The following is a 17,526-nucleotide window of genomic DNA, read 5'->3' as shown; positions in this document are numbered from 1 at the left end:
ACCCTCTGGGCTTAGGCAGCTTGGTGCTGCATTCACAGACCTCAACTGCTGGCTTAAGGAGTCACTCTGACTCTGCTCAGGAGCAGAGACAAGGGGCCCCAGCACAAGGGAATGGTCTGGAACGAATCTCCCCAGGCCGCTGCACGGGCATGGGGCAGAGTCTGGGTGTGCGTGAGAGAGTGGCACTGGTTTAGCTTCAGTTGTTTGTTAAGCCCATATAGTTGAACTGGAGCAGGCCAGTGTGCGGATGCTCTGACTGCCATTTAGTTTAAACTGATTCCTAAGCAACTAAAAGTTAAACTGAACTAAGTTTGGTTTAAAGCCAAAGTAAGACTAAAGCACTTCTTCAACTGAACCAGGGACCTGAGACAATTGCCTATTGGTGCCAGGGGCTGTTTCAAGAGCAGGGCTTTTCCCAAGACTCGGATTTGTATCAAGGCAGTGATGGCCAGAAGGGCACCTGGAGATTTTGCATGAGCTGTGAAGCTCAATCTGAGCTTTATGCCTTGGCCACTGAGAGTGCTCAGCAGCACAGCTTCACACAGCCCAGACGGAGGCACCTAGAGTCCTCCTCTCCACTGGATGGGTGTGGAGCCAGCCTGCCTTGCCCTGCAGTGGGGATCGAAGGAGATACAGGCACAACCTATACTGCTTCCAATGGAGCCCATCCAGGACATTTGGGGAGGGGAAAAAGAAAACAAGGGAACCCCAACAAATGTCTCATCCTCTTCGAATCCCCCCAGAAAATCAACCCAGACACAGCATCCCACCTGCTTCTGGGGCAGCTGCTCCTGCAACAACCAGAGGAAGGGTTTGCTTCTGCCAGCTCCCTACATGGCTTTTGTTGTCTGCGCCCAGCCACAGAATCACTGATTCCACAGCACCCTCCCTCCCATGATCTGAGCCCCCAGAGTCTGGCAGCATTTGCTTCCCACCGGAGTAGGAAACCAAGCAGAAGCTGGTGCCATATTATTAAGGGGATGTTCTCAGGACAAAAGTCAAACTCACACAGCAGGGATTTATCTACATTGCTAGTCACCTCGGGAAGCAGCATGCATGGACCCAGCCCCTTCCCCACCTCTCTTTGCAGTGTCCAGGGTCACCTACGGCATCTCAAGCTCTGGTACACTGCTGCAAATCACATCCCAGATGGGACCCCTGTTACAAAAGGTAAGCAATCTCCCCCACCCCCAAAGGACAGGCAGCATCGAGACAGAACAGACTTGCCAGGACTAGTAATTCCTAATCACAGTGAAGGGTTCAATCCCCTGTAGATCATGAGGGGCAGGACCATGCCTCTCCAAGGCCCCACGAATCCCCACCTGGTGCCGAGGGACATGGTTCTCATTCATTAACACACTCCTGGGAGGTGAGAGGACACATGTGTCTATCTAAAAGCCTGCAGAGCTCCCCAGATTGACCTGGGTGAATGAGCGTCCCCCTCGCTCATTAGTTACACAGTGTGCACACAATACAACCCGTCCTAGCACATTCTTGCCCTTGCCTGACAGTGTTGCTCCCTGACACTCCTGGCTCTGGGCCAGAGTACAGTGCTATTACTCACTCCAATGTACAGGAAAGGGAGGGACGAGGAAGGGTTTGTTTGAATCATTTGTTTCATACAGGTTAACGTGGCCACATACCAGGTCCATGGAGGATCTGGGAGATGATACCAGAACTCCAGGTTTTGAGTGCCCTGCTGTAACCACTAATCCGTGTTCTCTGGTACCTGTTCAAACTGCAAGGAACCACCAGCCATAAAGCACTTGTCTGGTATGCAGGGGACCAGGCTACCCCTTGAGGTGCTTTCCCAAGCAGCCCCATCCCACCACCAGGTGCAACCCCTTGTTACTACTCCCCAAGGCCTGACAATCCCAATCCCAGGAATTATTCCAAAAGGTTTTTGGCCTTTACTCCTTCCCAACAGGTTGCTCCCATCATCTGCCTGGGCGCATGAGTGACCACCTGCCTTGCAAATGCCAGTGCTGTCCTGTGAATCAGTGGCAGGAGACTGCTAAGGACGCAAAAATAGCTGTGTGCGCACATACACATATATGCAGACACATAATCACAACCCTGACCAGCTCAGTCTCACAACCAATCTCAACTGGTCTGGGAAGCCAGTGGCCTGATGGACCCACAGAGATACAGGTCACATGCCACAAAGCGTGCTGCCAACAATTAAACAGCTCTGCAAGTTGAGACGAAGCTTCTGACGAGCCCAGATAGCAGACACTGGGCCTTGGCAGCTTTTTCCCTCAGAAATGGATGAAAATCAGAGACTGATTGTACAGCAGCAGGCACCACACAGCATCAGAGGGACAATGAAGACCTCCCTCCCACAGCCCTGCCAACGCCCTCAGTCCAAACCTGCAGCCCCCTGCTATTCCAGTCCTGGACCACTGTTGAACAATGACTGACAGGCCACAGAGCAGAGTGCATTTAGTTTTGGCATAGCACAGCCGCACAAGCACTCACGCAGCTCCAGGTGCATTCCCAGCCCAGGGAGAGCGAGGGAGGAGAATGGGTCAAAGGTCAGGGCAGAGCAATGAAAGGGAGAGGAACAAAGGAAAACCAGGGGGGATGGTGCACAAAAAGCCTTGCAACAGCCTTTCCAACCTGCACTGACCCTGGCTAGAGACCGAGGGGGTGAACTGCAGCAGCCACAAACGAAGTGCTCCCCATGGCTCAGAGGGATTCAGCAACCCGCTCACAGCTGCTCCTGCTAGCCCACCCGCACATAACCTCCTCCCCCCAGGTCCATATACTCACAGAGGGATCCAGCCCCACTTTCATGGTCCGTCGGATGTTCCTGCAGGGAAGCAATTCACCTTCACCCTCTCGCCCACCTGGATTCAGCACCACCCCATGCAGGGTGCCAACCCGCTGCCCCATGGGAGACACGTGACCGGCTGGGCGTCAGAGATAGACTAATTACATAGACTATAGCCCCAGGCTGGAGAGCTGCATGGCTCGCCACACACACTACACAGGGCTATTTCTGGACAGTGAATCAGGCAGTCTGAGTGCTCACTGCAGCTCCAATCTGAGTCAGTTCTGAGTAAACAGGGCTCCCTCCCCCACCCCAGCCAGATGCAGCCTGGGAGAAAGGATCCCCCACCTTCCAATGAGTCTGGGTGAGGAGAATTATGGTCTTGTGGTTATAACACAGGACAGAGTCATGACACCCGGTTGTATCAGGACACCTGGGTTATATTCCCAGCTGTGCCACTGAAACGCTGCATGACGTTCGGCAAGACATACACTCTCCATGTGCCTCGGTCTCCCCCTGGGTGCAATGGCGGTGATGATCCTGACCTGACTGGGCTGGAAGAGGCCGTGACAGGCTGGGAGACCTGGGAAACCACTGCAGAGGGCAAAGGACATTCAAGAGAGGGATGGGTGTGGGCTCCACCTGTGGGCCAGGTCATCTCCCTGTTGGGGGAACAGAGGGGATGGCCTCAGACAGAAAGGCCCTGGATAAAAGATGGGGATAGTCACCTGCCTCTGACTGGTACCTCAGGAGCCCGCAGTGCCTAGCTGCCCCCTCTACAGCCTCACTCTGGGGACCCTGGTGGCCCCCTTGCACTGCGCTGGCCACCAGAAAGATTAACAAGGGGAGCAAGGGCAGCCTGCCAGGCTCTGGCACCTAGCTCAGCAGGCCCCAGGCTTGCTTAGTCCTTAGGCACCACTGTAGCAAAGATGATTAGTAATAGTGGGGGTGGATGTTCAGGCTCAGGCTGGCAGAGCCCCAACCACGCTGGACTGCCCCTGACATTCCTGCGCTCTGCTGCTGTGGATTCACAGGGCTGTAGGTGCTTTCATAACTACCTCCCTCCCATTCTGGGGACCAGACTGCCTGGGGCAAGGACACATCAGCAGCTTCCTACGGAGCCAAGAGACACAGAAGGGGCTGGGTTAGGAAGCTAGGCCCCATGTTTGGAGTGGGTTAAATCTGAATATTTTCAGAAAAGGGGGTGCTGCCCTCTGACCTGTTCCCACAGCAAAGCAAGATGGATTCCCCACACCCACTGGCCCTCTTCCCTCTCAGCCCAGCCGTCTTTGAAATCCCAGGCTCCAAACCCAGCCTTGCTCAGAGTGGAAAGGGCCTCCCTATAGCTGGGGCAGACAAAGTGCCCAGAAGCTCTCGCTCTCCTGCCCGTCTCACCCCGTGTCTGTCTCACCCCTTATGCCTCCTCCCACAAACCTGATGTCCCCAGCCACTGCCTGAGGGTTTATGCACTCCCCGGCCCTACAGAGACCATCAACTTGCAGGTCAGAGAGAACAGGCGTGAGAGTCAGGCACTTCCCAATGTAGACTCTGAAGAGAGAAGGATAGCACATTAACAAGAGTGCTATAAACCTCCAGCTGGCACGGTGCCTCAGTGTTCGTTATCCCCAAAGCAGGAGCACCAATGGGCAGCTGAGGCGCGGCATAAGCCTCTCCTGAGCTGGCATAATGAGGTACTGGGGGATGGAAGGACCATTCTCAGGGATGAGTCCTTAGGGCTGGAATGGGCCCCTAGCACGGAAGGGAGGGGAAATTAGGGTCTCACTGCAGTGCACAGGATAGAGAGGGTGCTGCATCAACCCACGAAGCTGACATTCACCCTATTCCTTCCATGTTAGGGGTGGAGAGACTCTCTTACACCCCATGCCACAGCTCTGAGCCGGAGCACCTAGGAAAGGGACTGACTGCCACTTGCCAAAGCACTATAGCCTGAGCCAGACATTAAGGAGTAGAACCAGTCCCTGGGCATCCCCCAGCCTTGGGCGCAGGCAGACAGCAAGCCTGGGCCATGCACAGCATGCAGCCCAGTCAGAGCCATGCTAGTCAGGGATAGCTAACACTTAGACCTTAGACCCAGGCCCTCTGCCTCATCTACTAGTCCCAGTTCTGAAGCCAGACCTGTCTGCAAACCCTACGGGCCCCTGGGAGCGGAGCATGAGCTGAAACGAGAGATTCGGCCTCTCTGGCCAGCTAGAGACATAGACTTGCTTCTGAGAAGGAGCTCTGAACACATTCAGGGCACCAGACGCAGAGTTTGGCGTCAACAGCAACACAGCGGCTTAGGACACATGCAGCCAAAGACCTTCCCAAGCAAAATCAGCCAGCTGCAGTATAAAGAGATTCTGGAGAGGGCAGCAGCTGCCTATCTGCTGGAGTCCAGGAGAGCTATTCCTTCCTTTCAGCCCCTGATTGGCTAGAGACAACAGGTACCACCAGATCTAGTCCCTTGGGGGCTTGGGTCCAGAGAAGAGGAGCCTGAGTTTGTTCTCTCTAATCTGCTTCATTTCACAAGTGAACTACCAGTGGGGAAATGCTCAGCGCTCTTTCTATCCCCCTTGCTGGACAGCTGTCCACAGACTCACATCCCTGGCCACCCAAAGGGATCTATTTCCTCAAGGCTGGGCAGGACAAGGAGCTCCAAACGAGCACTTTCCTCTGTCACAGGGACAGCAGGGCATCATGGGTGCATTCACAGCCCATGCATTAGAAGCTATGGAGAGAGGTTTATTTCTAATGGCATCTCCTCCCTGAGAGGCTCCAGGGTCAAACACACTAGATACAGCGATGTGCTATGGAGAACAGTCTTGCATTCCTGCAGCAACTGTCCCCCAGGTACTCCACACACACTGCAGATGGTATGGACAATATGGGCAATGGCCAGGGCAGTTCCCACACCTGGGGAAGGCAGCAGCTGTTTACAATGCACATGGCAACGGCACACACCTCAGAACCCTGCTTCCAGTGTAATCTCTTAGGGGATTTAGGGAAGTGAGTGCCCTGGAGAATGGACATTCCTGGGCTCCTGGAGACTGTGTCAGGGGAGTATTAAGTGCCAGGCTGAGTCAATCTTGCCGGGTTTCATTATTTTGTACCTGATGCCACCCCCACCTGACAAAGCACCAGTCGTCACCTGCCAAGTGCCCCTTCAATCAGGGACACTGTCATATCCACCTTCTTCCCAGACAGCGTTACTCCCAGCTGATTCAAGGCATCGGTTCCTACATGGAACCCTTTACCTTAAAAAAAGGGATCTCAGGCACTGAACCTTGCCTTAGTCACAGGGCCGCCCAGGGGATTCCGGGGGCCTGGGGCCGTCGGCGGCAGACGGCTACGGTGGACCTCCCGCAGGCGTGCCTGCGGAGGGTCCACTGCTCCCACGGCTCCGGTGGAGCATCCGCAGGCGTGCCTGCAGGAGGTCCACCGGAGCCACGGGACCGGCAAGTGGCAGGGTGCCCCCTGCGCGGCGAAATGTCTAGAGCTGGCCCTGTTCGGCGGCGGAGGGCCCCCACCGCGGGTCTTCGGGCACTTCGGCAGTGGGTCCCGGAATGGAAGGGCCCTCTGCCGCCGAATTACCGCCAAAGACTGGGTTGCACTTCGGTGGCAGGTCCCACTTTGGCGGTAATTCACTGGCGGGGGGTCCTTCCGCCCTGGAGCGGAAGGACCCCCCTGCCGGCGAAGACCGGGAGCGGAAGAAGCTCCGGGGCCTGGCCCCGCAAGAGTTTTCCGGGCCCCCCGAAGCGAGTGAAGGACCCCGCTCCAGGGGCCCTGAAAAAATCTCGTGGGGGCCCCTGCGGAGCCCGGGGCAAATTGCCCCTCTTGCCCCCCCCTCTGGGCGGCCCTGCTTAGTCAAATCCTACCCTTGCAGTCTGAGGCCAAGGACAGGGAGGTGAGCTGTGCTGCCCTGTCCCCAGGCACATGGTTGGGTGCTGGACAGCCTCCTGGGAATACAGACCAGACGCTCCATGAGCTTCCACAAGGGACAGCTCAGTAGCCAGCAGCCATCTTTGGTGGTTTTGGCCCTGGCTGCAGAAGCGACCCCCTAAGGTAAGCAGTGCAGTCAACAGGTGCCTCCCTGATCCCATTACCTGTGCAGAGACTTCTGCCCAGCAACTACCATCTGGCTCACCCCAGCACACCATCCAGTAGCAAGGGGAGGGGTTTTGCTACACAATCTCTTTGAACCACCCTGGACTGGCCCCCTTCACTGGCTACGCATGGACAAAAGAAGAGACAGATGCACTGGGCAAACCCCACTCTTCTCCCAAGACAGGCAACTGCCTAGTCTATAAAAACTCTGTCCCATGGCCTAAATATGGGGCCTAAGTGCCCGCAAGACCTCCCATCTGCCAAGAGCCTTGGAACATTATCTGCACAATACATGCAATGCAATTAAAATGGCCCAGGCAGCTAACTACTTCAGCACAAAGCTGGAGTCCCAGCCTGGCATCCCCCAGAGAGCATACGGTCAAATCCTGAGGGCCTACATTTAGAGAAGAGGCCTCGGAGTCCTATACATACAAGCCAGACTGTGCCAGTCAATACCCTGTAGGTTCACACTGCACCCTGTACATGGAGACTCAATAATACAACCCACAGGCTTTGCAGATTTACAGTTCACCCCACATAAATGCAGACCACTTAGCTTCATAACCTGTCAGCACTGTCCTGACTTAAAGCCATTAGGTTCCCTGTCCTGTTATGATGGCTAATTGCACACTGGCTTCTGCAAAATCCAGCTATCTGCATTCAGAAGCAGAAAGGGTCTGGGTTTGAAAACACTGTAAGTCCAAGGCCCTATGCAAAGAATACACCGGCCCTTATTGCAACTGTCTGGGCTCCCTGGTATCTGGGTGAAGGTCTGGGCTTGGAAAGAGTCAGACTCAAAACTTCACCGAGGGTACAGAAAATCCCAGGTCACCGTGACAGCAAGTATGTATAGTGCCAGTTAGGTGAGTGGAGAGACTAGAGAGCTCTCCAATGATGTATACACCATCCAGTGCCATGTGGTCGGTGTACCAGTATGTGGCACAGCGGGGTCAGGCCCACAGTGGTGTGTGAAAGCACAGGCCAGAGCAAGGAGGATCCCAGACTCTATGCATCCTGGGGAGTGCAAGGCCGAAGCAACACAGCAGCCAATGCCACAAGCCCCTCGGCCATCCACAGAGCACTCCGCTCTCTCTCCTATCCTGTGGAGGGCACTGTGGTTGGCTTCCTGTCTCCCCTTCACAAATCCCTGTAAGGCATTTGAGGGGGTACAGGGCCTATAGGTGACATACACAAGGCAAGAGCTTTCCAGGCTCTGTAGCAAGCTACAAGCCCGGGGCTCACCAGTGAGTGCCTTACTCTGACCACTAATTATGCCCCCTGCCATGGATGTGTACTGGTGTTACAGCAGGAACTGCAATGTGATTGCTCCTATAAAGCAGCGTGTCAACTGGAGCAGAGGGGGAGGGAACAGGGGTCACTGCAACCAGTGCCTCCCCCTCAGCAAACACCACTCTGACCGGGAGTGAGGGCCACAGCAGCCCCCCAGGGGTCCAGCAAACTTGCCAGACACGATGTGAAACTGGAGGGGACCAGGATACAGTTCGCAGATAATAGCATCTGAGCTTACAGCTGTGATGAATGATGGTCAGAGACACAGCAACTAACTCCTCAACTGAGGATGCTGTGCTGAGGGGAGCCGGCAAGGGTCACGTGCAGAGTCTTACCCAGCTGCTCAGCAGACTAATGAGTGGGGCAGCTCCTACCACTGCTGCCCCAGCTGTGGGAGGACGCAGCCGGCCATATACAGCATGTGAATCTGAGGTCAGCAGGGCAGAAAGGGCCCAGGAATCAAATCCCACAGGGAATGGATTGACCAGCACAGCTCAGACCATGTATCCAGCTAGTTTGGTGTCCTGCCTCCCATGGTGCACAGGGGGGAGGCAAATCAGTCCAGCATGCAGCTGGCCAACAGTACCATGTGGGATGGCAGCTCCTTCCTGACACTCTCAAGGACCAACTGATGCTCTGAGACCTGATCAGCCTTAGTCTAAGTCAAAGCAACCGAACTAGCATCACAGTAACCAGTTCCAGCAAGACCAAGAGCCTCTTCCCAGCTGCTGCAAGGGGCTTGGATAAACCGGATATTCCTAAACATCCAGTGTTTTACCCACTGTGGGACTACCTGTGCTCCTCAGAATGGGCAACAGTATCAACGAGCATGGACTGAAGACGACCTCACTTCTCCCTCCAACATTCAGTGCTCCCCCTTGCCTTAGAGCTCAGCGTCTATCCATAGTGCTTCCCCCACTATGCCCCATCTCCGACTCCTTACCAGGTCCCACTTCTGTCCCATGCCCTACCCCCCACCAGACCCCGTCCCATCCTGTCCCTCTCACCAGGCGCTCCATCTCCTGCTCACGCAGCCGCTCCTCGCGCTGGCGGCGGTGATACTCCAGCAGGTCATCCTCATTGTCGCTGATCTCAGTGATGCTGTTCTTGCGCTCCCTTGTACACACAGGCAGATGCAGATCTCCTGACAGCTTCCTCTGTACCAGGGGGCTCTGACGGGGTGAGGGAACAACCAGCGATCCCAGGCTGTATGCAGGGCTGAGGGTGATGCCAAAGCTGGGTTTACGCTGGGAGGCAAGTTCTGCCTGGAAGATGGGTGAGGGGCTCCTGGTTCTCAAATTCTTCCCCGTCAAGGAGGACGAGGAGAAGTCTTCATGCCTCTCCAGGGGCCTGGCTGCCTTGCGCCGGATGCGAGGGCTCTCAGGAACCTCCTTGGCCAGCTTGGTCTGCTGTGAGGGACTCTCTTGGGGGGTCCTTGCTTGGGGAGACAAGGCAGAAGGCAGGGGTGCTGCCTGGCGAGACAGGGAAGGGCTGAGGGGAGGCAAATCCCTCATGCTCTCCACGCTCCTTCTGCCCATTCTGGGACTCTCAGGGGGCTGCAGAGAGCGGCTGTCCTGATTTACATGGATGAAACCCACAGTCTCCAGGGGCTGGAAGACTCTTGTCAACGCCTGCCGGGAGGGGCTGGAGGCCAGGTGTCTGTCAATGCCAGGGGGCTCCCTGCCCTCCCTGAAGGGGCTAGGTGGACGCTCTTGAAGAGCCACAATTTTCAACCTCTGAGAAGACGGTGACTGAAATTTGGGTGCTAATCGGGGGCTGCTGGGGATGTTGGTAGGCTGAGCCTGGGGGCTCCCTGTTACATAGTCACTTGGGCTTACAGACACCAGGGGCACATGCTGGTTAGGATGGCCCGGCTGTGTGCTCTCAGCAGCTCTCCGGGTACTGGAGAAGGCTGAAAGCCCAGGGCCTTCAGGGTGCAGGGCTCTCTGGCAAGGCTTGGGGCTCAGGGGAACGCCATGCACTGCCCTCCTTTGCATCTTGGGACTCTCTGCAAGCTGTGTCCCACTTGTGCCTGTGGTGCTGTTCCTCAGGTCCAGGCTGGAGCCCCCACCCGGAGGTCGAAGTGGCCGCTGCTGTGGGGGCTGCATGGCATGGTTGTAGCTGGAAGATCTCACTGGCACCACTGGGGGGAGGGGCGGCCCCTGCTCCTGGCTACTGGGAGAGTGACTAGTGTAGCTGCCACTGCTGGCTGGGGATGAAACCGGGGAGAAGGGTGGGGATGCGTTGTCATAGCTGGAGCCCACAGACATGGCCCCAGGGCTCAAGGGTGGGGACAAGAAGTAGTGCCCACCACCATTCACCACTGAGGACACAGGGGACTGGGCATGGGCAGAGAGTTTTCTCCTGGGAGAGCTCGAGTCCTCCATCACCAAAGAGTCCATGATGTCTTGCAGGTCCTTCTCAATAGAGCTGACCAGGGAACTGTGGCTGGGCCGGGGCCTCACTCCCTGCCCCTTATGGACATCATTCAGAGACAGCTGGTGGTTGCCGTTCACGAGGCTCTCTGATTCTGCCAGAGGGAAAGACAGGAGCACCCGTTAGCCGAGAAGACAGCACCATTAACCTCACAGCCCAACCCATGCCAAACCCCTCCACTCAACCAGGCCATGTAGGTAGAGCCAGGCCAGAACCAGCCTGTGCTAGGAAGCAAACATTCAGCTCCTGCTCCTGTTTCTAAGGCAGGACGGCCCAAGCACTGTCCCACAAAACCCCAGCTGCAAGTCAGTTCTGGAGACTCCAGAGGAACCACGACAGCCCAGGGCCTGCTCTCCAAGAGGCTGGCGGTGGAGGAACCAATGGCCATCAAAGCCTGGTGGATCGGTCTAGGCTCTATCTGTGGACCTGCCTACCTCTCCTCCATAGGGAACCGCTATTTACTGCTACCACAGCCAACCTCACCACAGCCACGACATGAGGCCACATGGGGAAGGGAAGGGATGGGAGCCAGTTTCAAATCACTCTTCTCTTCCACAGGAAACATTCCAGCAGGAAGCTGCCGGTAGGAGGCGCCCACACAAGAGATTTCCACCTCCCAATCTTCCTTTTCTCCTCGCTTCCAACATTACAGAATACCCCACAGAAGTTCTAATTGCTCTGAATCAGCACTTTGCACTCTGGAGGAGGGCGAAGCCACACTGCCAGGGCTGGTGCAACCATTTAGGCGGACTAGGTGGTTGCCTAGGGCGCCGAGATTTGTGGGCGCCAAAAAGCACCCCCCAATTTTTTTTAAATGGTTGAGCAGCTTCTGCTGCTGGGACAGAGAGGGAGTCTGAGCTGCTGGCGGCAGCCGGCAGCCCAGGGTGTCCCCTGGGTCAGGGCGCCACCACGGCAGCCAGCAGCCCAGGGTGTTCCCTGGGTCAGGGCGCCGCCGGGCAGCCGGCAGTCCAGGGGTTCCCCTGGATCAGGGCGCCGCCGGGGCAGCTGGCAGTCCAGGGGTTCCCCTGGGTCAGGGCGCCGCCACGGCAGCCGGCAGCCCAGGGGGTCCCCTGGGTCAGGGCGCCGCCGGGGCAGCTGGCAGTCCAGGGGTTCCCCTGGGTCAGAGCGCCGCCACGGCAGCCGGCAGCCCAGGGTGTTCCCTGGGTCAGGGCGCCGCCGGGGCAGCTGGCAGTCCAGGGGGTCCCCTGGGTCAGGGTGCTGCCGCAGCAGCCGGCAGCCCAGGGGGTCCGAAGGGGGCGGCAGGCAGCTCCTGTGGAGCTACCGCAGTCGTGCCTGCGGACGGTCGGCTGCTCGCGCAGCTCCGGTGGACCTCCTGCAGACACCACTGCGGCAGCACCACCGGAGCCGCGGGACCAGCGCGCGGGGCGGCGAAATTGCTGTTCGCCTAGGGCGCTCAAACCCCTAGCGCCGGTCCTGTACACTGCTGGTGTGTGCTGCACATACATGCTGGCTGGAATGCTAAGCACAGTAGGAAGTGGTGCCAGCAATGCAAAGGGGAACACCCACAGCTCCATTAGACGGGATAAGAGCTATTAACCCTTCAATTTCTAAGCATGAGAATTAGGTTTCAGAAGACCTTTTCCTATAGTCAGGCTATTCCATACTTGGCCATTAGAGGGATACACGCACTGAAGCACCTGGGACTGGCCTCTTTGGGAGGGGAGAGGAGAGGACAGGAAAGGAAGCACTAGAAAGACACAGTCTGAGACAGCTTGGCAATGTCCATGCTCCTTTGAGTGCTCTTCTTCAAGCCAGTGCCACAGCATGGGCTTGCTGCAGGTGCCATCTTCCGGATGTGACCCTTGCAGAGGCCCTGACTACCTGGAGCCATTAGGAGTCCAGCGCACATCTCAGAAGAAAAGGAATATTAACAACAGACCTAGCTAAAGTCCACCTCCTTAAATTCCTCCTGCAGCTTCAGTAAGATACAAGAGTCTTTTTCATCTCTTACCTGGAGCTACTTTGTACAGAACAGTTGCTTTAATAACAGGTCCTGGGACCTCTACTGGATCTTTTCTTTTATGAAACTCAAGCACACAGGGCTGTGCTGAACTGTCCCCCCTAACCCTGCTCCACTCCCCCTGGGGTTCAGGGTAAGCCATGCCCTTATGAAGTATTGTTATCTCCCATGCTGATCATCTCCTTGGAGCTCAGGTGCCCGGGGATTATCTTCCAGTAACTATCCGGGTGTCCCACTAGCCTTATTGCCCAGGCAACTGAAATTTGATAGCTCTTTCCAGCACACAGACTGCAAAGCCCTGTGATGCTAATGCATCCTCTTCCTGGCTCTGCCTGTGGCATCACTGGCATGCTGGGAGTTGGGCAGGGAACAGCTGCATATATCTCACCTCATCCTACAGATTGGACTGCCTGTTGTGCCTTCCCTGTCCACATAATAATCAGTCCCTGGGGCCGCCTGACTTTTCCTCTGGAGTCTTGTAGACAAAACTGAACCAGCAGTGCAGGGAGAGAAGAGAGCCAACTCCAGACATGTCATGTGGTTAAGCATCTGCCTCCCACTCAGAAGGGAGGAGGTGCAGCCTCCTCCAGAGCACCCGACAGCAGCAGCCGGGGTGCAGAGCACTTCCAATTTCACCCTCCCAGCTAAAATGCCACTATTCCCTGCTTCTCTGAGGCCGAGTCAACACCCCCTTTCCTTCCCCAGCTGCCATCACGGTCGGGGGAAGAAAGAACATGTAAGACCTGCAAAATCAGACATCCAGGCAGACTGGAGGGAGGGGCAGCTGCTCCCTGGGTGGGATTTGGGGATGGAGCCTCTGGGGGTTTGTCTTGGGGATTCAAAGAGTTTCAGGGACAAAAAGAGGGGAAAGACTAAGAGAATTAAATGATTCGATTGAATGTCCCTTAGAAACAATTTACTAATCAGCATGGAGCCAGCTCCTGCCATAACCTTTGCCCAGGGTCTAGAATTTGAACTATACAACATGTCTCTAAACAGCGGCAAGAACGCTAAGCTGGGGAGGCAGGGGGGGAGCATGTGTCAGCCATAAACCAGACCAGGCCACACACTTGCCTCAGGACGTGGGGGATAAATGTAAAGCGGGTCCCCCCACAGTTCCTGCCACTTGGCTCTGAACTAACACTCCTCCCCAAGCCCCTGAAGCTGAAGTTGTGTTGGCCCTCAATGCCTCAGGACACTAAGGTTCTCAGCAGGTGGCAAATGGCCAATTCCTTTGCTAAACAAGTGCGGGGTTATCAGCTCCTTACTCAATAAACTGCAGGGTGTATTGACACTTCTGGCGCCCATTAAACTGGCCCCCTAGGACATGTGAGAACTATCCATGGCACAGTATCTCAAGGTCCCAAATGCTGGCCTCTCAGAACCCGAGCTTCCTACAGGACCTGGCTCGGAGAAGCAATAGCACTCAATTAACCCTTTAAGCTCATTCCTAGGATAGATCCTCATCAGCAGATGAGTTCAGACGTCTTCCCTCTTTTGGGGCAAACACTGCACATGTGAGCTGGCCAAAAGCTGCCCGGTGACTTTGCACCTCCTGAGTACCAGCTCCCCCTTCCCATACAGCTTCCTGGGGCTGGGGTGAGCCACGTCTGGAGTAAATTCCCTCCAAGGGCAGAGCAACCCCCAAAAGCAGCTGCTGCACCCTGCCTCGGAGCATCTCCAAACACTCTGCAAACACTAATTAATTAAGCCACAACCTCAGGGCACCTTTCCAGCTCTAACGCTCCCAGCAGCAACCAGCAAAAACAGCAGAGGGAAAAAAAACAGCCAAGTAGGTCACAAGCTTCTAGGGTGCCTCCCTTCTATCCACACAAGCCTTCGATTGCCTGCTGATACCCAAATGATTGACAGACCAACCTTCCTGTCTCCACTCGACTTCTACAGGGCCAATAATGGCCACTTCAGTCATTCTAGCTGTGAAGACAACATGGTCAAGGAGTTAGATCAGGATGCCTGACTCAAGAGCTCCCGGGTGCTATTCCTGGCTCTGCCACTCACCTACTGGGTGACTGTGAGCTAATCCCTTCCCCTTGTAGTGCCACAGCATCCCAGTCTCTACACAGCACTCATCTGGGAAGCACCAATTTCTGCTTGCAGAGCTAGCTGGGACCCCTGGATGGCCAATGCCCAACTACCTGTCTGAGCTGGCAGAAGGCAGCTGGCTGGCTTGATGGAGAAAGTATGGCTCTTGTCTGAAGCCACACAAATGTCCAGCTGAAACCAGACTGCTCTGGTCTGCAGCATTTGTCAGACACGGTTAGATCCCAGCCGGGATTGAGAGTGGCTGAGTTTTTTTCCCTTTAATAAATGAAAAGAATCATGAAGGGGAAGGATGGAGAAGCCGTAATAATACTGCCAGAGCAATAACCTAATCAGGGGCACTTACGGTCTGGCTTTCTGGAAGACTAGACAGACTCACGGCACGAGTGGCTCACAGTGAGTGCTGAATTAATGGGCAAAGCCATGGTCTTATGGTCAGTTACTGTAAGAGCAGGGATTGATTGGCAGGTTAATCTGCTCATCGGTTCCAGGCAGACCAAAGCTCAACTTATTTCCATTAAATCAGCTCTTCCGCAGATACAAGATTCCTGACCACATCTGTCTGCAGAATTATTTCATAGGAGTAAATTTTTGTTATTATAATAACAATGTGCACTTGGTCTGAAGATCCCAAAGCACCTCACAGACATCCTGCAGCCTCACAATCCTTTTATCATTAGCTCTATTCTATACCTGTGTGAGTGACTTGCCCAAGGTCACCATGCAAGGCAGTGACAGAGCTGGGAACAGAACCCACGAGTCTTGACCCCGAACTCTCATCACCTGGAGGAGACATGCAAGCCAATTTCAGTCAGTCAAGTATTCCTGAATCGAGGGACAATGCAAATGACTGTACAAGAAAGGGAACAGAGACAAAGGTCACACAGGAAAGACAGCACTTCCCATTTGCAACAGGCAGGCCAAGAAAACCTGACACCAACTTTCCCTTGGTAATTCCCTCTGTGCCAGTCAGCTTGCCCAATTCAGGTAACCACCAGCAACAGCCTGACATGCCTCCAAATTCTATTGCAGTGCATGCAAAGGGATCTCCATACCTCAAACAAACACCAAATTCTCTGTGCTTCTCATCTGGAAGCACTAGCCTTTTGTTTCAGCTTGTGTGATCGACCAATGCTTAAAACACCAACATATCTGTCACTGGGGAGAACAAATCAAGAACAGCAACAAGCTGGACTGTGCCAGATCCCTGCCCAGAAAAGTGAGACCAGATAATATTTTGCCATAGTGACATGGGTAAAACAAAGGCAGACTCCCACCAAATTGAGAACCAGGTGCAAACTGGGAGCCTCAAGGCATGATCAGAACCCAGAAAGAAGCAACTGTGCAGTTAGCAGAACAGAGGAGAGACTGAGACACAAATACATTCCATCCCACATCCTAAATATGAGGGAGTGCAAGGAAGCGATTTCCTCAAATAAGCAGAATCAGAAGAGATGTCTCATTGCAGAGGCACAAGGAAAATCTGACCGTGGGAGACAGAACAATACAGCAGAGCCACCTGCCACCAGCTGAGGAATGACACATGCCTGGCCCAGGGGATCAAGCCCCAGACACTGGGAGTGATCCTATCCTGTGGGGAGCAGACCTGCCCAGCAAACACCTGAGCAGCCTAGCTTTTTTGCACAGCCTGTCCTGCCAATAAAAGCTAATTGAATAAAACTGTGTCAATTCCTTCCTTCAATTGTAGGTATGGCCTTGGCTCCCCAGTTACTTAGCTATGGTGGCAGGGAAGGAAGTGCTGGGGCTGATGGGTCACAGAATTTCTGGGTCTGCAGCACATGCTCAGTCTGCAATAAGCAGCATCACAGGTTTGCCCGTATCAGGTCTATGCTATGCAGTCAGCAAAGCCCAACACCTCTGCATCAGAATCATTCCTGCTGGCAAAGTGGCTGGATTGTCCTAAAAGTGAAAGCCAGTAAGAGCCCTGCCCTCTACTGATCTCAAGACAGCAAATTCTGAGCATGCCCCCTCTCTCCAAGGCACTGGATGTGGGAAGATACTGACCAGGATATCTGGGTCAGAATGAGACATTCTCTGAATAACAGGGGAGGCCAAGAATCTCCCAGTTTCCCCTTAGAGGGGCATGGCACTGATACCCAAAGGTTATGCAGGACATAAAAGACCCAGCAGGGTGGACCGATTTAAAACAAAGTGATTTAAATTACCAATTTTAATCATGCTTTAAATCAGCATGCAGGAAACCTTGATTTAAATAACTGATTTTAATCTTGCTTTGCATTTGTACTTTTTAGTTATTTTCATAAAGAGATGTTGATTCTCATTGTTGGTAAACATTAAAACATGTTAATTTGCAATTAAATACAGCCTGTACACTGAAATCTGTTGCTTCTTTTTGCTAACCAGGGGGATATGCTATATCTATACACATTTATTTAAGCAATCGTATAGCTTAAACATTTATTCAAATTCTTACTTTTTACATTTTTATTAAGCAGATGACTAATTTTTTACTTGTGATTTGGTTCAGTTTGGATGGAAATTCAAATTCAGTTAAAAATGCATAAAAGCAGCTTCTTAATTTAGTTATTATTAATTAAAAAACTACCTTAAATGTGCTGGATATAAAATAAAAAAAAAAGTTTATCAGAATATATTTTGTATTTAAAATTAACTTATTGAACAAAAATAGTACTTAGGGAATTGAACCAATTTTTCTGGTCTTCCAAGATTTTAGAATGAGTAGATCTCAAACCTCTCATACCTAGTTTTTATTAATAGATTGAAAGAGGAAAACAAGTTTTCCTGCTTTTTCAACTCCAATTGGTTTTCGAACTTTGACTGAACTAGTTATTGAATTGAAATAGTTGAGTAAACTGAAAAAAATATTTTCTTTGCACCT

The 17,526-nt window shown here is 53.8% G+C and overlaps 1 protein-coding gene across 11 annotated transcripts in view; it reads right to left on the bottom strand.

The window, feature by feature from the left end:
• Positions 1-17,526, bottom strand: part of PHLDB1 (pleckstrin homology like domain family B member 1) — a 105,860-nt gene that overhangs the window by 39,647 nt on the left and 48,687 nt on the right. For all 11 annotated transcript variants that reach the window (XM_050922074.1, XM_050922075.1, XM_050922078.1 and 8 more), the window contains one exon: positions 9,175-10,697. In XM_050922074.1, the coding sequence (XP_050778031.1) occupies positions 9,175-10,697 (1,523 nt within the window). The remainder of the gene's footprint in view (positions 1-9,174; positions 10,698-17,526) is intronic.

This window comes from Gopherus flavomarginatus, chromosome 13, assembly GCF_025201925.1.
Source record: "Gopherus flavomarginatus isolate rGopFla2 chromosome 13, rGopFla2.mat.asm, whole genome shotgun sequence".
Classification (NCBI taxonomy): domain Eukaryota; kingdom Metazoa; phylum Chordata; order Testudines; family Testudinidae; genus Gopherus; species Gopherus flavomarginatus.
The sequence above is the reverse complement of the archived record's forward strand: the minus strand, read 5'-3'. Positions and strand labels throughout refer to the sequence as shown.